Source organism: Arvicola amphibius, chromosome 14 (genome assembly GCF_903992535.2).
Source record: "Arvicola amphibius chromosome 14, mArvAmp1.2, whole genome shotgun sequence".
Taxonomy (NCBI): Eukaryota; Metazoa; Chordata; class Mammalia; order Rodentia; family Cricetidae; genus Arvicola; species Arvicola amphibius.
This window is the reverse complement of record NC_052060.1, coordinates 8351159-8363797: the sequence shown is the minus strand read 5'-3', so window position 1 is coordinate 8363797 and position 12639 is coordinate 8351159. Positions and strand designations below refer to the sequence as shown.

At 44.2% G+C, this 12639-nt stretch overlaps 1 protein-coding gene across 2 annotated transcripts; it reads right to left on the bottom strand.

Moving 5' to 3' along the window:
• Window positions 1-2494: 2494 nt before the first annotated feature.
• Rbm8a (RNA binding motif protein 8A) lies at window positions 2495-5233 on the bottom strand. 2 transcript variants are annotated; one of them, XM_038311440.1, is made up of 6 exons: window positions 5100-5233; window positions 4777-4836; window positions 4592-4669; window positions 4098-4234; window positions 3679-3815; window positions 2495-3566 (listed from the first exon to the last, which is right to left on the bottom strand). In XM_038311440.1, exons 1-6 carry the CDS (start codon window positions 5164-5166, stop codon window positions 3521-3523), a joined length of 525 nt encoding a protein of 174 aa, XP_038167368.1. In that variant the 5' UTR covers window positions 5167-5233; the 3' UTR covers window positions 2495-3520. The 2 variants fall into 2 exon arrangements, with proteins under 2 accessions (XP_038167368.1, XP_038167369.1); XM_038311441.1 differs by having other exon boundaries at window positions 4592-4666.
• Window positions 5234-12639: the final 7406 nt, after the last annotated feature.

Below are 12639 nucleotides of genomic sequence, written 5' to 3'. Positions count from 1 at the left end.
GGTATGCACATGGAACACAGACAAAATGTAAAGCACAATACCATACACATATTTTTTTTTTTAAGCCTGGAGTTTTGGGTTAAACTTTGTGGTTTTCACTCCATTAGCTCTGATATACTTAGATGCTAAAGGTACCTAATGGCAACTTCCTGTTTGCTATGCCCAGCCACAGAGTTAAGAGTGAAGTGTGGATCTAACCCACTCTTGAAATCCAGGAGAACTTCTGAGGTAAAATTTGACCCTTGAAAAACAAAAAGGTGTTAAGACAAGTAAATGTTGGCCTCAGAAGTTACTTCTAAAGCGGGGGAATAGAAAGTGGACAATGTGCAGAGAGGAAAGGTGGGCTAGGTCAGAGTTTGTATCCTATCCTGAAGCAAGAGACACACTAGAAGGTGGAGAGTGGCGTATTCAGATTGCGATTTTTACTTAGTTAGGCATTGTTGTGTATGCCTGTGATCCCAGCACTCTGGAGACAGCAGCAGGAGGATCACAATTTCATGGCCAGCTTAGTCTTGAGTTTCAGGTTAACCAGGGTGATACAGCAAGACCATCTTTAAAAAGATTTAATCCTCAAATCATAAAGTATCAGAAATTTAACACAAGCCTGACTAACTGGTCTGCCCCTGTTACCTCAACAACCCAGCACTGGAGGGGAATGTAGTAACATAGCCGAGGTCCAGGCTAGCCTGATCTAGTTAGTTTTAAGACCTTGCCTAAAAAGTAGTAGCAGCCTCAGCAGAAGCCTGACTATAGGTCTAAGGCAGAAAAATATTTTTTTTTACAATGTTACAAACAGGATCTCCATCACCCATTACTAAAAAGACCCAGGGCGGGAGATGGCTTAGTGGTTAAGAGCAGTGGATTTCTAAGGTTTCATTCCCCCAACAGCCTTGTGTGCCACCCGAGGACTGACAAGCTGGAGGAAAGCCCACAGGCCCACTTGCTCCGGCTGGTGCCGGGCATGGTCCGAGACCTAAACAGTGGAGAGGCGGCACAGGATCAGTGGCTGCTTCAGCCTTACTCTGACTCTGTCCTTTTCACTGCACCCCTTGATAAACCAGGTTTTATACCTCTGTGAGTTCAGGCTTCCCAATGGCTACTCTTCAGGGTACATAAATGGGTACCCAAATGGCAGCTCACAACCATCTGTAACTTCAGTCCCAGAGCTGGGGCCCTGTTCTGACTTGCTCAGGCATCAGGCACACATATGCTGTACAAACATATGGAGACAAAACAATCATAATAACTAAATATTAAATTTAAAGAAATTTTCAAGCGGTGGTGGCACATGCCTTAAATCTTGGCACTCAAGAGGCAGAGGCAGATGGATCTCTGAGTTCGGGGTCAGCCTGGTCTATAGAGCGACTTCAAGGACAGGCTCCAAAGCTACACAGAGAAACTCTGTCTTGAAAAACCAAAACCCTATTGGGACACCTGGCATACATCCAGACACACATAAATAAAAAATGGAATTAGGAATGGTAGGAAATTATTTCTGTACGCTCAAGTTTCAAAGTCATAGTAGTTAAAAGGAGGGTTTCTACAATACATGGTTAAGTTCTGTAGGAGAAAGGAAAGTTAGAATGCCACACAATCCCCTTTCCTCCTCCTCTCCTGAGACAAGACCTCATAGAACCCAGGCTGACCTGCCAAAAGGCTATGTAGCTGTGTGAGGATGAACTGAACATTTGATTATTCAACCTTCACCTCCTAAATTAGTGCTAAGGCAGAAGGCACCATGATATCTTTTTTTTTTTTTTTTTTTTTTTTAAGACTTTCAAGACAGAATTTCTCTACATAGCAGCTCTGGCTATCCTGAAACTCGCTTTGTAGACCAGACTGGCCTTGAACTCACTGAAGTCCGCCTGCCTCTGCCTCCAGAGTGCTGGGATTAAATGCATGTGCTACCACGCCCATCCCATGTCCATTTTGTGGCTTTGGTGAACAAAACCCAGTGCTTATGCATAGTAGCATAAGCACTCTACCAACTGAACCACACCCCTACCCCTCTGAGCTATTTTTATATTTCTCAAACAAAACAAAAAGAACATCCCAACTAATTCAGAATAGCCAAATCATATCCAAGTAGTTCAGCTAATGTCTTTCTGGCAGATACAATTTTCCCAAAGTCCTTCATGCTTGAGCTCAATTCACTCTCTCAAATACTTCAGAATATCTAGTTTTTATTTAACTAATAGTTATTCAATATCTACTACCAGAAAGAGCCAAGGCACCCTAACCCTGCAAATCTAAAATATTTTAAGATTTATTATGTGTACAGCATTCCTTCCATGTGTGCCCACATGCCAGAAGGGGGTGCCAGATCTCATACAGATGGTTGTGAGCCACCATGTGGTTGCTGGGAATTGAACTCAGGACCTCTGGAAGAGCAGTCAGTGCTCTTAACCACTGAGCCATCTCTCCAGCCCCCTAAGATATTTTCTTAACCAATCCAAACCCCCAGCAATTTACCAAACAAAAGGGAAGGGCAACATCTGAAAAAATGTTGTTTAATATTTGCCATTATGCACTGAGGAGACAGAGACAGGAGTATCTTAAGTCTGAGGCCAATGTGACCACATAGTGACCCACACAGACTTTAAAACAACAAAAAATTCCACAAAGTTATTATACACATATCAAAAAGTTATTTCAACTAAAACCTATGTTAAGAGACAGCTATATATTTATTTTTTGTTTTGTTTTTCTAAACAGGGTTTCTTTGTGTAGCCCTAGCTGTGAAGTCACTCTGTAGACCAGGCTGGCCTCGAACTCAGAGATCCCTCTGCCTCCCGAATGCTGGGGTTAAAGGGGTATGCCACCACTGACGGGCTGCAGTGTCCTTTTTAGAAGTGCGCTGTTACATAATAATCAAGTGTGGTTTCTTTTGTGTTGTAGGATCTAACAAACTTCATGTTCAGCACCATATAAGGCAGAGCTAGCTGAGCGCACTCAAAAGCCCCATGTTTTAATTATAGGGACCACATAAACTGGGTATGGGGCCCATGCCTGAAATTTTAGCACCTGGGAGACAGAGGCAAAGTAATCAGAAATTCAAGGTCATCCTCAGCTACACAATGAGTTCAAGGCCATCCTGGAATACACAAGACTGTCTGAAAGAGAAGCACTAATATCTGCTCATAAGAGTAAATAAGAATCACTCCTTAATGCCATAAAAAAATTGAAAAAAATTCTCACTACCCCTGTTCCCTTGTCTTCAAAGAAGAAATGAGCAGAGTCTATACCTGAGCCTTTCTAGAAACTCAGTATTCCCTCCAGATAGGAGCATCTTCCCAATGACTCAGAACGCCTTACGGCAAACAGCTCATCAATCTTCAGAACAGCAAAGTGTGTTTAAATGTAGGAAACAAAATGGAACATTTATTTCTTTAACTCAAAGCAATACTAAGAAGATTGGGTAAGAAATTAAATATAAACACAAGTTCTACCCTGGCCCTATTTATGCAAGGCAGTATAACCAAATGGTCTCGTGGAGACCACCTGGGGAACGGAGGATCTATCAACGACGTCTCCGGTCTGGACTCCTGCTTCGTCTTCGGCCACCTCTAAGAAAAATGACAAAGAAGGGGAATCCATTAGAGAGACAATACAAAAATCCTTATTTACCTCGCCCATGTTCCCTTCACCAAGATAAATATTTACTCCCCTCCATTTTACCTCCTCTTGCCCTTTGGTGGACCCCGAACAAAACACCAGTCAACACTGATTGGCTGTCCCATCAAATCTTGACCATTGAGTCCCTCCATGGCAGCCTGAGCTTCTTTGTATGTTTCATACTCAACTAGAGTATATCCCTGGGGACAATATAAAAGTGTCAAAAGTATACTTCACCAACCGCCAAGTACCCTCTTCCTTAAAGCTGATCTGCATACTTAACCGGAAAACTTTACCAGGTCTATACAGCGACAAGTGCATCCTACACGCAACCTACCCATTCCGTTTGTCTCTTTCTTGGGGGTAACAAAGTTAATTTCCATGTCATTCCACTTAATCCCTGTTCTTGGCCAACCACAGCAAACACAAACTAACCAACGTAGCTAAGAGTTATGAGTGAAGGAAGCAAAAAAAAAATCCACCTTCAAGTATCCGGTGCGCCTGTCCAAGTTAAGGTGGATGTTTTTTATCTCCCCATATTCAGCGAATTTGTCATGGATATCTTCCTCGGTGGCTTCTTCGTGGACTCCGGTGACAAAAAGGATCCAACCTTCAACAGCTGTTGGGTAAGGGAAGGTGTTGTATGACCAGGTAATAAAAAAACTCAAGAGACAGAGGCAGGCAGATCTGAAGTTCTGGGACAGAGCAACTTCCAGGTCAGATAGGGCTACCAAGTGAGACTCGGTATCAAAAATCTAAAAAAGTCTGGGCATGGTGGCACAAGCCTTTAATCCCCGCACTCTTGGAGGCAGAAGGAGGTGGAGCTCTGAGAGTTAGAGGCCAGCCTGATCTAAAAAGAGTTGTGGGTCAGCCAGGGTTATTGACAGAGAAAAAGAGAAAGGGAGAGAGAGAGACTGGCTAAACTTTATTCCCACTTAAGTGTCAATACAGACTCCCAGACGACCTGTTTACTCACAGCGCTGGGGTCCAGGTTCATCACCATCCTGCTCCACGCTGTCATAATCCTCTCGCATCCGCGCTCGGGACCCCTCTTCTAAAAGAACACATACCAGATCACCGAAAACTGTCCTTCATGTTTGTTCCCCCCCCACCCCCGTACTTCTCCCTATTAGACCACTCTATCCTGTTTCCCACACTCACCGGAGCCAAAGCCGCGGCCCTTCCGTTTCTTCGCTTTTTCTTTTAGTTTATGGATGCTCTCTAGAGTTCCAGATCAGAAAATAAGAAGCAACAAAAAATAAGAGTCATTTTCAAAAACTTGTCTCGTTCCCCAGACTATCTGGAAGCATAAAACAGGGACTCCAGCTTCAGTCCCTTCCCGGTTCCACCCCTAATTCCTTCCCAAGGGGGCGGAGTCTCTCTAGTGGAGACCCAGTTCGTGGGCATGCACCCCAGAAGTTTCTCCTATTGCATTCTTCTCTCGCTCCTTCCCCTCTTCCCGCAACCGCCTCCACTCTGCTCACCGTCCCCATCCTCATCCATGGCGAAATCCTCGCCCCCGGCCTCGTGAAGATCCAGTACGTCCGCCATCTTGCTTGTCTCGGAGCTCTCGTCCGTGCCGCTAGGAGCGAGGCACCTCGGGAGACTGTCGCAGAGGGGAAACGTCACCAGTCAGGCTAGCCAATCAAAGATTGGCTCCAAATCCCGCCTTCGGTGTGGTTGCGGAAAACGTCACCAGTCAGGCTACCAATCAGCGATTGACTCCAAGCCCCGCCCTCGGCGTGGCGAAAAGTCTCAAATGCAGGCGGACCTAATTTAAAGTGGAGCTGGAAACCTGTCGTGGCTGCGCGCTTTTAATCCCAGCACTCGGGAGCACGGGTGGATCACTGAGTTCAAAGCCATCTCAGTCTACGTGGTGAGTTCCAGGCCAGTCAAGGCCTCATAATTTGGCGTGTTTTGTTTTGTGACAGTCTCTTTGTAGTTGGCTGGCCTCGAAGTCAGAGATCCACCAGCTTCCGACTTCCACGTACTGGGATTATAGGCGTGCGCCACCACGCCGAGCTCTAAGGCTACAGGATGAGACACTATCTCAAAAAATATATAATAAAGTCAAAGAAAACGGTGCCGGAAGTGCTCCTACAGCTATCTTGAGCCGGTTGTGAGCGCTTCCGCTTTGGGACAAATTCATTGGCTTTCTCTTAAAACCTTCAACTAACAAGAAATCCTTATAAAACCGTGTTGATTTTTTTTCATTAAAGGCTTACTTTCCTTTCCCCCATTCCATACTAGAAAATGGCAGTTGATTTAATTTTTTGTTTTTAATCTTAAACAGCGAGGGATGAGATGTCTCAGCAGGAAAAGTCTGTTGCTGCCAAGTCTGACACCCTGGGTTCAATCCCTGGCAACCACAAGGTGGAAGGAAAGAAACGACTTTTGCAAGGTGTCCTCTGCATGCCTACCTTCGTGCAAGACGTAAACACATGCATATATACAAATAAGTAAATGATGTTAGGACTAAAAAGTAACTTAAAGCATATATATCCTAGTTGAAGAAGCAATCCAATCTTCATAGGAAGCATTAAAAAAATAAACAAGTTGGGGGCTGGAGAGATGGCTCAGAAGTTAAGAGCACTGACTGCCCTTTGAGAGTTCAATTCCCAGCAACCACATGTTGGCTCAAAAAAAAGATCTGGTGCCCTTTTATGGCCTGCAGGGATATATACAGACAGAACACTGTGTACATAATAAATAAATCTTAAAAAAATAAATAAAGTGGGGGCTGGAGAGATGGCTCAGTGGTTAAGAGCATTGCCTGCTCTTCCCAAGGTCCTGAGTTCCCAGCAACCACATGGTGGCTCACAACCATCTGTGATGAGGTCTGGTGCCCTCTTCTGGCCTGCAGGCATATACATAGACAGAATATTGTATACATAATAAATAAATTTAAAAAAATAAACAAGTTAAATCAACATTACCTGCTCAAAAACTGCTGCTGGCGCAGAATTTTACGAACACTAGTAGACAAGCCATGCCTTTACATGCCTTTAATCCCAGCACGTGGGAGGCTGAGGCAGGTAGCCTGGAGGGCAGGGGGGGAAGGAAGAGGAGAAAAGAAAAAGAATACTATCAGATGAGGACAGTTGGAATTTGATTGGCCAGGCAGATAGCAAATTTTTGTTGTTTTGAGAGTCTCACTGTAGACCAAGGCTGACCTCAAATACACAGAGATCTGTCTGCTTCAGCCTCTGGGAAGGTGGGACCCAGCTTCAGTTTTTTTTTTTTTTTTTTTTTTTTAGATAAGTCTTGTAGAGCTAAGAATGTTGCTTAATTGAAAAATTTATTACAGTAGTATTTATGAAACTCTCAGTTTTATCACCAGCATGGCACAAGCCAGAGATAGACAAGAAGGGAAGGAGGCATCAGAGCCCTAAAAAACAGCAGCTTTACCATCCTTGAAGGTAGTATGGTGTATTAGTCAGGGTTAGTCAGGGTTCTCTAGAGTCACAGAACTTACAGAATGACTCTCTCTCTCTCTCTCTCTGATGGAGGAGTGTCTATGTGTTACTTTCATTATTAATAAAGATACTGCCTTGGCCCTTTAAGAGACAGAAAATTAGGTAGGCGGAGTAGACAGAACAGAATTGTGGGAACAAGGAAGCAGAGTTGGGGAGACGCTTCAGGCAGTCGCCATAGTGAGTCTCCATGCTTCTCTCCGAGATGGACGCAGGTTAAGATCTCTCCTGGTAAGCCACACCTCGTGGTGCTACACGGATTACTAAATATGGGTTAAAGGAAGATGTGAAAATTAGCCAATAAGAGGCTGAAACTATGGGCCAGGCAGTGTTTAAAAGAATACAGTTTCCGTGTAATTATTTCGGGTGTAAAGCTAGCCGGTGGCCGGGTGGCAGGATGCAGCCCCGCCGCTTCTCTCTACATCTCTCTCTCTCTCTCTCTCTCTCTCTCTCTCTCTCACCCACCCACCCACCCACACATACACACACATGAGATTTCGAGATTTATCGGAATGACTTACAGGCTGCAGTCTAGCTAATCCAACAATGACTAGCTGTGAATGGAAAGTCCAAAAATCTAGTGGCTGCTCAGTCCCACAAGGCTGGGACTTCTGTATATGCTGGAATCTGGAAGAAGTAGGCTCAATGCCAGCGAAGGAATGGATGTGCAAGCAGGCAAAAAGCAAGAGCTTCCTTTTCCTATGTCCTTATGTAGACTTCCAGCAGACAGACCAGATTAAAGGTCTGTCTTCCTACCTCACGATCGGGATCAAAGGTGTGCATCCTCCCTCAAGGGTCTGGACTAAAACTGGATCCACTCACTTCAAGCAGAAGACTTCCTACAAGTGTGCTTTTTATTTCTGAATTGTTATGGTTCTCTAGAGTCACAGAACTTAGGGAATGAATCTTTCTCTCAGAGAGAGAGAGAGAGGTGTGTGTGTGTGTATATGTATGTATATATATATATATAAAGATATTCACACATACACACACACACACATATATTGGAATGACTTACAGGCTGCAGTTCAACAATGGCCAGTTAATAAAAGTCCAAGAATCTAGGAGCTGCTCAGTCCCACGAGCTGCTCAGTCCCACGAGGCTGGCGGTCTCAGCTGGTCTGCTGGGATCTCGAGAAGGAATGGATGGACTGACAGGTGAGGGCAAGCAGATGAACACCCTTCCTTCCCCCACTGTCCTCATACAGGCTTCCAGCAGATGGCGTGGCCCAGATTAAAGGTGCACCTTCCCGCCTCAAGATCCAGATCAAAGTCACGTTGTCTTCCTGCCTCAAGATCCGGATCACAAGTGTGCCCTCCATTTCTGGACTGTAGTTCATTCCAGATACAGTCAGGCCGACAACCTGGAGTCGCCATCACATACAGGTATTTTGTTTTTGTTTAGTTTGAGGCAGGGTCTCCCTGTGTAGATCAGGCTATCTTATTGAACCTTCCCTACACTTGCTCTTGCCTGTGGTGTGCTCTTTCTCATCTCAGGATTTTGCAGCCTTGGTCCCCAGAGCAGGAATGTAGTTAGGTGGTAGAGCACTTACTTGGCCTGCTTTCATGCTGATGCTGTTTCTCCAGATCTTTGGCATGGATGGACCAGCCTCATCCTTTAGGGGCCAATACTCTCACTGAAGGCATTTTTATTACCCTCTTTTCTGTTTCTTTTCTTCTTAGAATTGAAAAAAGGATGTTCAGTTGCCTCGTTTTGTTTCTAACTTGTTTATCAACTGTCCCCCCTCCCATTATGATGTAATTTATGAAGTAAAAATGCTTCTTTCTAATTATCTCTAAAACTGTTGCCTGGTGCCTGTCCTATAGTAAAGAAGAAGAGAGTGAATTTTAAAATGAAAAGGAATTCTGTATGCTTAAAGCTATGTGACTGGGAAATAAATCTGTAAATGGCAGCTTAGGATCATATTACCATCCTAAAGGGTTTTTTAATATTTATTTATTTATTATGTATACAGTATTCTGATTGCTTGTATGACTGCAGACCAGAAGAGGGCACCAGACCCCATTACAGATGGTTGTGAGCCACCATGTGGTTGCTGGGAATTGAACTCAGGACCTTTGGAAGAGCAGGCAATGCTCTTAACCGCTGAGCCATCTCTCCAGCCCCATGCTAAAGGTTTTTGTAGTTTAATCTTGAATAAGAAATTACTCTTCAAATATCTTGAGTGTTCGTGATTTTTTTAAAAAGATTTATTTATTTAAGACAAGTCTCACAAGTCCTGACTGGCTTTGAACTCAGTATGGTCTAGGCTGGCTTTGAAACCAAAAAGATCTGTGTGCCTCGCACAAGCCACCTCAGCCTGCCTTATTTGTATCTGGGTGGTGGTGTAACCTGAGTACAGTGGCCTGAAGAGGCCAAAAGAGGGTATCAGAGCTGGAGTTTCAGGCTGCTGTGAACTTCCTGGTACAGGTGCTAGGAACCCAACTCGGGTCCTCTACAAGAGCAGTAAGGGTTCGTAAACTCTGAGCAATCTTTCCTCTAGCCCTGTATTTATGACTTTTAACATTTGGAAACCACCCACCATAGCTTCTCAATTATTTTTTGCTTGGCATTCTTTTTTCTGAAACAGGTTTTTAAAACATAAATTTACTCTAAAGGAACATTTAATCACAGTATTGTAAATAGAAAAGCAAGATTTTCTACAGTAAATTTGCACAAAAATATAATGTAAAAAGTGTTTTGCAAGCTGGGTGGTGGTGGCGCACGCCTTTAATCCCAGCACTCGGAAGGCAGAAGCAGTTGGATCTCTGAAACCCTGTCTCAAAAAAAAAAAAAAAAAAAAAAAAAAAAAGGTGTTTTCCCTATCTCGCACAATGCCTGTAACCCCAGCTCTCAGAGGCAGGAGGCTCAGAAGTTCAAGGTCAACCTCCAGTATACCAAGAGCTCAAGACCAGTTTGGAATACTTGAGAATGTGGGGTTTTGTTGTTATTGTTGTTTTTAATGTGTTGGTCCATCTACGACTAAAGTCATCTCAGCTGACGCCAAGGGCTTGTTGAAGAATACAGTGCTGAATCTTTATGGAATAAGCATTTCAACCCCAATGAGAGTGGGAGAGAGGAGATGTCTGCAGTGGACTGAAGCCAGCGTAGCTCCTGGAAGGCTTCCATCCAGGGCCAGTTTGTACTCTCATTTTATACTCTAAAACCACAAATGGGTCAGACAAGCAAGCAAGACTTCACGGAAGTGTACAGGCACTCGGCAGGTTGTTAAGGGCAACGACCCACTGTTTGGGCTATTCATCCAAGTCATTCTGTTCAGGTAGCAAATGAGTCATGATTGGCAAATAGGTAGTACAAGCGGTACTTTAATCAAGTCACTAATAAATCAATATCTAATAGTTGGTGTTTTCCTACCTCAGTCCACCTCAAGCTCATGTATAAAGCTTTGGGCAGTGCTGTTACAGGTAAAGGCAGCTAAGACAGTTTGAAGAAGAGCAGAGCCGCCATGCCGGGAGAAGGTCAGTTAGGGAGCCATGGCAGTGGTTCAGTTCAGATGTGAGGAAGGACGGAATAGAGCAGGAAACACAAACAAACTAGACTGGAATTCCTATAGAATATAAACTCGATATGCAGTGACTAACTGGATGGTGATGGGGAGAGCTGAGGAGAGACCTTAAATAACGAGGTGAATGGCAATTCTGTAATTGATGTAGGATGTCAAGGAGGAGCAAGTGGAGAAACAGGTTTCATCATGGATATGCGAGTTCACAGTGTTTCTGTCATGTCTGGATGGTGATGGCCAGTATGTAGAAATACAGACATAAAAGCTCAAAACAAGTTGAGATGGAAGAAATGTATTTGAGAATCATACATAATAGCGTTTAATTGCCATAGTGAGAATGAGCATGAGAAAAGAAAGGGCCATGGACAAAATCGGGGCTCCTTTACTATTTGGAGAAGGAGAACAACTGCCTTCTCTCGGCAGTATGCTCTTGTTCCCACCAGCCTCAGAGCCAGTTTATGTGTGGGTGCAAGAGGCCATGCTGGAGCTCCTCTGATAACTGCCTGTCATTCTGGCAGGAGGTGACACATGCTTGTAATTCCAGAGGCAGAAAAGTCGTTGCAAGTTTGAAGCCATCCTGATCTACATTGCAAGTTCCAGGCCATCTATGGCTCCACAGTAAGACCCTGTCTCGAAAAACCAAACAGAAAAAAACAGCAGTCAGGCTGAGTGGCACATGGCCCTGAATCTCATTACTTGGTAAGTGGAGGTAGGAGGATGTTGTATTCAAGGCTAGCTTTAGATACACAGCAAGTTGGAAGCCACATGAGATCCTATCACAGGAGAAAAGAAAAGTCATTCTGGCTTACTAGACAAAAACCCATTTTTAATTGTGTAAAATTTTACATATAAAATACATAGAAAGTACCAAAAAGATAACTAAAATCTTCAACATCAAAAGTGGACAGAACAAATTTTCTCATGTTCTTTGGAGTCTTGGGTTTTTGAGAAAAATAAGGAATCCAGGAGGTGCAAGGACAATTCTTCCCCAAGCGCATACCCCTTAACACATCTTACACAAAGAACGGCGCACAGGAAAAGCGGGCGGGTTCGTGACTTCTGGGTTATAGATACCAATTTAAGACAGGTGCACCAACCGTGTAATATGGGAACCTCTGTTCCAACCCAGTCTGCTTTGTGGAATAAAGAGGCAGGGCTCGAGGGCTTGAGGAACCCTTTTCTAAGCACTGATGCTGTTGTCCCTGGGCTCACGACCTGATCCCATGTGTCCTTGTCACAAAGATGATTTCAAAAGCAAGAAAGCTGCTTTTCACCTTGCTCTTGCCAAGTGAGCTATGATCTAATCTATTCCCTCCCCTCTTCCCCCCAAATCTCCCACTCTCCCCCCACCACCCTTTCAGCAGTAGAAATTAAGCTCAGGCTCCACAGCCCATCTAACCCTGCCCCTAAGCTATTCCCCAGCCCCGTTTTTACTTCATATTTTTGAGACAGTCTTGCTAAGCTACCCAGGTTGCCTCTGAACTTACTCTAGCTGGGATGTACCTTGAATTTCTGATCTTCCTGCCTTATCCTCTAGAGTAACTGGGATTACAGGCCTGCATCACCAGGCCCAGTTCCTAATCTAAAAACAAATTGCACCTGTTAAATGGGAAGTCAGATTATAGTAGCATTAAAATGACAGAAAGTGCAGTGAACAATAATACAGTGTAGCGGAGACCACGGAAACAAGGGAAACAGCTTACTCCATAAATGTCTCCAAAAGCACAGAGCTCTGCCTTCAGGACACCTCTCTGCACACACAAGTACCTCGCTCTCTTTCCTCTCCTGCAGGCGCCCAAGGTTCCGCTTAGGAAGAACCACGTTCTCATCCAAGTTTCATCAACTCAACGTTCTCACAGGCAGTGTGGAGGAAAAGGAGGAAGACACAGGAAATGAGAATCTAAGCGTAAACAGCACAACTTGGTGGGCCTGAGAGGAACATGGTTCTCACTACACAGACCAGATACAGTTTCTAAAGAGCAGAATACTTCTTCCAATCATTGAAGGAAGGGTTAAGGCAGGTGAGG